Source organism: Carya illinoinensis, chromosome 1 (genome assembly GCF_018687715.1).
Source record: "Carya illinoinensis cultivar Pawnee chromosome 1, C.illinoinensisPawnee_v1, whole genome shotgun sequence".
NCBI classification, from domain to species: domain Eukaryota; kingdom Viridiplantae; phylum Streptophyta; class Magnoliopsida; order Fagales; family Juglandaceae; genus Carya; species Carya illinoinensis.
This window is the reverse complement of record NC_056752.1, coordinates 5,999,042-6,005,041: the sequence shown is the minus strand read 5'-3', so window position 1 is coordinate 6,005,041 and position 6,000 is coordinate 5,999,042. Positions and strand designations below refer to the sequence as shown.

Genomic DNA, 6,000 nt, shown 5'->3' with positions numbered 1-6,000 from the left:
ATGATGTGACATATTTATTACCATTTAATGATAAAAAAAAATATAATAAATGATCATTTAATAGTAGTAAATATAACACGTCTTATTTAATGAGATGAAAATATGATGATAGTATGATATATAGAATTTTCTTTTAATTATATATATTATAATTATGTAACATTGCTTAATGGGAAAGACGTCAGTTTGGTGGCATGGATTAAATGCTTCTTGGCCTGGATAGTGCGATTAAAGTATTGTAAAGTGGCTGGGTCAGGTGGATCTGTGGGATGGTAATATTTTCTAATTTTCTCGGATCTAAACAATTTTTATTTTTTATTTTTCCCATTCAAGAACGAAAGGAATAGGGAGGTCTCACTGAATCTGGTTTTGCCGGTTTGCTGGATTTGGAGTTGGAGAGCGAGGCCGAGAACATGGGGCTTCTCAGTATAATTCGAAAAATCAAGAGGAAAGAGAAAGAAATGCGTATACTCATGGTGTATGTAACCCACCAATCTCTCTTTCTAACATTTTTTTTTTCCCGTCTGTTCTCTCTCCCTCTTTGACATACATACACATACACCAATTGTTGAACGCTCCTTCGCAGTGGACTTGATAATTCCGGGAAGACTACGATTGTGTTGAAGATCAATGGCGAGGATACCAGCGTAATCAGTCCCACACTGGGCTTCAACATCAAGACCCTCACCTACCAAAAGTAAGCTTTTCAAACTGATAAACTGCTGTATATATATCCATCTTTCTGCTTATAAATTCGCCAATGGGGCAATCTCTCATACAGGTAGTGGGCATTTCAATATAATGCTTTCTCTGCTGCCATTCGTTGCTCATAAATCTCTGCAATATACGTAAATGAGAAATTTAAGAGGGGTTTTATATGATTTTTTTTGTGCATAATGGTGTGGTCATGTCTGAATACCTCGGAAAAGATATGTAATAACAGCAATAGTTCTTTAAATTCATGGAAGAGTTGACAAGTTGCGGAATTTATTTTATTGACAGCTGTTCTTGGCTCTTAGTGTCGTACTGCTTCATTCGATTAAAACTTGCTTCGAGGGGAATTTGGAAATTTTTTGTTTTATTACAATCGAAGTTCCACTTAATATGACTTTGGCAGGTATACTCTTAACATTTGGGATGTTGGCGGCCAAAAGACCATAAGATCTTACTGGAGGAACTACTTCGAGGAAACTGATGGTTTAGTATGGGTGGTTGACAGTTCGGATCTTAGACGGTTAGATGACTGCAAAATGGAACTGGACAATCTTTTGAAGGAAGAGGTACAAAACCCATATCGATTTTTCTCTGTACTTGTGTGAAATGCGAGTCAGTCACTAGGAGCTTTCACTTATCCATCTTCCATGCTTTTGTTCATTGGCTTGCTCCTCATTTGTTAGTTTTTTTTTTCATCAATCTAACATTAGATTGAATAGAAGAACCGTGTCTCTCTTTCTTTCCATCCACTTAGTTGGCCACTCAAACTTACTTTTGAGTATATATGCTCGTGTCTTAATTTGATGGGTTGACCTAGAAGAATGTGCTGCTAAATTTGTTCATGGAAGCTTCAAAATTCTCTTCTGTAAATTTTTATTTTCAGTGGCATATACTCGAAGCCCCAAGTACACTTTAAAACAATGCTTCTTAACATTTGTTTTGGAATGCTTCATGAAAATTGGAAGTCTTACAAGAATAATGTAAATTTCAGCACCACGCCCCCGCCTCCACCCCCCCCCCCCCTTTTTCGGTGCCCCTTTCCTTTCCGAGTTTTACTAACTTGTATTCATCTGTAGAGGCTTTCAGGATCATCTTTACTGATACTAGCAAATAAGCAAGATATAAAAGGTGCCCTTACCCCAGAAGAAATTGCTAAGGTAAGGCTTCTGGCTGAAAAAAGTTCTTGTTCGTGTTATTGAAAAATGCCCCTTGTTAGAATTCAAATGAAGTGTTGTAGACTTGATTTATTTTTTATTTTTCGGTATTCTGTGTTTTGTAGTGTTAAGAGCTATGAATTGTCTCCTACTTTGGCAGAGGCTTCTGGTAGAGATGCTATATCATGGTGAAACTTGTTTTGTAATATCAGTTTCTGTCTTGAAAGATTGACGTGTCAAAATTTTGCATGCACTCGGTTTTTCACTCTTTTTAATCGACATCTGGTATCTGAGCATGAACTTCATGTATAATACTTATATTCTGTGACCATATTTCCTTTTACTTCTCAAAAGTAAATAAATACTTCTATTCTGGACATCTTTATGTTGGTCATGAATTCAAGTCTGTATCGGTTTTCAATATTATTGATCCCTCATGGGGTGCATTATACTGTATATAGCTTGTAGCCTTGTATCAATGCTTTTGTGATCGTTCTTTCAACAGAATGGTATTTGTATTAATGAGTTTATGAGGCTGAATATCTCTCATTTTTCATGTAAGAGGTTATTGTTCTATTCAAACGAATGGCATTTATCCGAATATATTTGATTAGTTTATTTTTTCTACCATATTGCTAACGTCTAATATCTTGAAATGGTTATTATAATTACTTATACAGGTACTGAACTTGGAAGCCATGGACAAAACCCGGCACTGGAACATTGTGGGATGCAGTGCATACACTGGTGAGGGGCTTCTTGAGGGATTTGATTGGTTGGTCCAGGACATAGCCTCTCGAATCTATGTGCTTGACTGATGCCTACGGCAGCTACGACGGACTTGCTTTTAGCAGATTTTCTGTTTAATGAGAGCTTTGTGTGTCTGTGATGCACTCGTTACCAGAGGTCATCATTCAATGCAAGATACAATTTCCTAAATGCGATTATGGAAGAAATATAAAATGGAATTTGGTTGCCTTTTTCAGATTGACATCTTACTGAGAATCTCTAAATTAGCATGTGTTTTTTGAGGTAACATTTGTCAGATCTTCAATTTATAATAGAAAGTCTGCATTTTCCAATGCTTTAGGCACAGCACCACCAGACCTTAAAACACATGGAGGGCTAAACTTATCCTGTTTGGATAGAGTTGATCTCAACTCATTTAGTCATTATAATTTTTTCAAATTTTCACATAAAATATAAGAAACAATTCAACATTTTCAAAATTTAAAATAATAATAATAATAATAAATAATAATTCAATAATATTTTATTCAATTTTCATCTCAATTTAACTCATCTCATCTCAAGTAACTATCCAAATCACACCTTAAAGGTTAACTCGTAGATTGCAAATAAATGAACTTAACTAACACGGGAGGGGAGAAAACATCTAGAAATTAGCCATTTCTCTAGCCTGGAGAGGTTAAAGTGGGTTTGGCAATAGACAGGCTGACCTGCTCATCCAGTTAAAAAAGAGATGTTGGTTCTATACTCTAGATGACAATAAGATCAAAGATCAGTCTTGCTTTTCTTCGAGAACACTTGCACCGAAATTCATGGAGCAATTTATTAAAGCAAAAATCCCAAACTGATTCAGATAAAATTGGATCAGCTATTACATAGCTCTCATTACCAGCTTGAAAAGCACCATGCTGCAAGAATTGTCTGATTTGGACACACAGGCAAACTCATCTTGACAAAACGAGGCTTGGAATGTCCATCCATGAATTCATCTAAAACATTCTCCAACATAACTTATCCTGATTGCAATCATTTTGATTTCTTTCCTTGCTTCTTCTTGATTACTTCATCAACATACATAATACCCTTGCCCTTGTACACCTCTGGCGGCTTACAGCTGCGAACAGCAGCAGCAAACTGGTGCACTCCCTGTTTATCGATTCCAGTGCAACAAACTACATTGTTCTTGAAGCAGAAAACACGGACTGCCGGAGGGACAGTCAGTTCAACCTCATGACTGTATCCCAATTTCAGAAACAAGAGGCATCCTTGAGTATCCCAATTTCAGAAACAAGAGGCATCCTTCAGCTTCAGCTCTAGCTTTGTACCCAACACCCACAATCTTAAGAAAGCGAAAAAATTTGGCTTCCATCATGAATAAACCGATTAATGATCACCTGAATTCTTCCCGAGATAAACGAGTGGCGTCAGCAAAAAAGTCAAAACAGAGATAAAAACCACAGGAACCACAAATTTTCTTACAAGAAGAAATAATTACAATTGTCATTTGAAAGTTCATGTTTGGTAACAAAATGTAACTCAGAATCTTTCGGGGTACGTATCATTTCCTTTGTACCTAGGAGGACATATATAACAGCAAGTGCATACATAGTGATATAGAGATGATCTCATTTATAGATAATGATGCAGAATTGGAGTTGTCCAAACTCCCATTCCAACTCCGGTAGCCACCATCTCCAACTCCGCAACACCTTTCTGGTCTCGTGGTTGGGTCTCGAGTTGGGCCAGGCTTTATTGATTTTTTTAAATGTGTTTTTGGGCTTCTATTGGGCTAAATACTAAATTGCTCAGATTTACATCTCGCTAACTACATCATTTGACTATATGCTTCTCACCGAAATGTCAAACTTCTACTGAAAAATATTTAACTACATGAAATTGCTCAGAAAGAGTGGGGAAAAAAGAGACAAAATCAAATGACGGAGTTCTACAAATCTGAGTTCCCTTAGGTTTTACGAATTGGAGTTCACTCAAGCTAAAGCTGCCATTTTTTTCAGCAAAATTTTGCAAATATGATCTTGGAATTGGAGCTTTCATTAAGCTTTTTATTTCAAAACACATATCTTTGCACCACCTCAAAGTTTAAAATCCTCGCCCTACCCCTCGTTTTTCAGCCCAACAATCCTTACATATGCCAGCAGTTGTGAATTTGCTTTAGAGCCAAAACATTTTTCATCTCAGCTCCAAACAGAATCCTATTTGGGGATTTCATAACGACTTTTCTATTGGGTTCCTCTTCTGCAAAGTTTCGATTTTTGTTTTCAACGATGAGAGCAGAAAACCCATCAGAGCTCCGGGAGAACGATAATACTAAGTTACAAGCGAAAACACAGAGAGAGAGAGAGAGAGAGAGAGAGAGAGAGAGAGAGAGAGAGAGAGAGCGTACCTGGAGAGATGTAAACAGTGCTTCCCAGCAGCAGTGGTGGACCTGTGGTGGTGGTTCTCGGCAACAGCTACGGTGGCAGAGGAACTACCGGAGAATATTCTGAAGTACCTAGGGGCGGAACTATGTTATAGGTTGCGGGGGCGGTACTTTAAAAATTAGTATTGTATATTATATAATTATAATTTTAACTGTAAATATTCTTAAAATATTTAAAATTATCCTCCGATACTTAAACATACGATATATCACTCAAACACCTTTAAGTCTATTAATATAATAATCTTGATTTGACATCTTTATCTTTTTTTATTTGTTTTTAGTATGCATTGTGCAGATTATTTAATTTCATATCTGTTATAAAACTATCGAAAGAAGAGAGAGATAGAGAAATAGAGCTCAGAGAAGTTATGAAATTTATATATTTCTTAAAGAATTCAACGATATATATAGGCGTACAAAGGGAACTATGCTAGCTTACTATGCAGTACTATGCTGGCACTGTGCATATGTCGGCCATTCACTATGCTAATTACTATGCAATACTATGCTGGCACTATGCACTGTGTTATGTCGACCATTCACTATGCCAGTTACTATACAGTACTATGCTGGCACTATGCACTGTGCTATGTCGGCCATTCACTATGCTGGCACTATGCTGGCACTATGCTAGTACTATGCATTTGACGACTAGATAAATGTGGTCATACAATTCAAGATAGTTTATAACACTTCCCCTTTGGATGACCATATTTAAAGAATATGCCTCGTTAAAACCTTGCCAAGGAAAAACCCTGTGGGAAAAAACCAATGGCGAAGGAAAAAGAGTACAGTATTCATGTGTATCGCCGAGTGCTTTAGGATTGCCTCATTAAAACCTTGCAAAGGAAAACCCAGTAGGATAAAACCTTAGCGAAGGAAAAAGAGGACAATCAGCACAAGTCTTCAAGACATTACTTCCCCTGAAAAGTGCATGAT

The 6,000-nt window shown here is 36.9% G+C and overlaps 1 protein-coding gene and 1 long non-coding RNA gene across 2 annotated transcripts; one reads left to right on the top strand and one right to left on the bottom strand.

Moving 5' to 3' along the window:
• Positions 1–215: 215 nt before the first annotated feature.
• On the top strand, positions 216–2,853 carry LOC122307733 (ADP-ribosylation factor-like protein 2). The gene is made up of 5 exons (XM_043120807.1): positions 216–478; positions 587–697; positions 1,118–1,280; positions 1,791–1,871; positions 2,549–2,853. The coding sequence occupies exons 1-5, from the start codon at positions 414–416 to the stop codon at positions 2,684–2,686; spliced, it is 558 nt and encodes a 185-aa protein (XP_042976741.1). The 5' UTR covers positions 216–413; the 3' UTR covers positions 2,687–2,853.
• A 341-nt stretch (positions 2,854–3,194) lies between these two features.
• LOC122307730 lies at positions 3,195–5,277 on the bottom strand. The gene is made up of 2 exons (XR_006241809.1): positions 5,023–5,277; positions 3,195–4,019 (listed from the first exon to the last, which is right to left on the bottom strand). It is a non-coding gene; the product is annotated as an uncharacterized LOC122307730 (long non-coding RNA).
• Between the last annotated feature and the right edge of the window lie 723 nt (positions 5,278–6,000).

Bases quoted from the DNA above. Each gene is read 5' to 3' on its own strand.
- LOC122307733 (XM_043120807.1), top strand. From the start codon at position 414: ATGGGGCTTCTCAGTATAATTCGAAAAATCAAGAGGAAAGAGAAAGAA. The intron at 698-1,117 runs GTAAGCTTTTCA...TGACTTTGGCAG, and splicing joins AAGACCCTCACCTACCAAAA to GTATACTCTTAACATTTGGG. The intron at 1,872-2,548 runs GTAAGGCTTCTG...TTACTTATACAG, and splicing joins CCCCAGAAGAAATTGCTAAG to GTACTGAACTTGGAAGCCAT.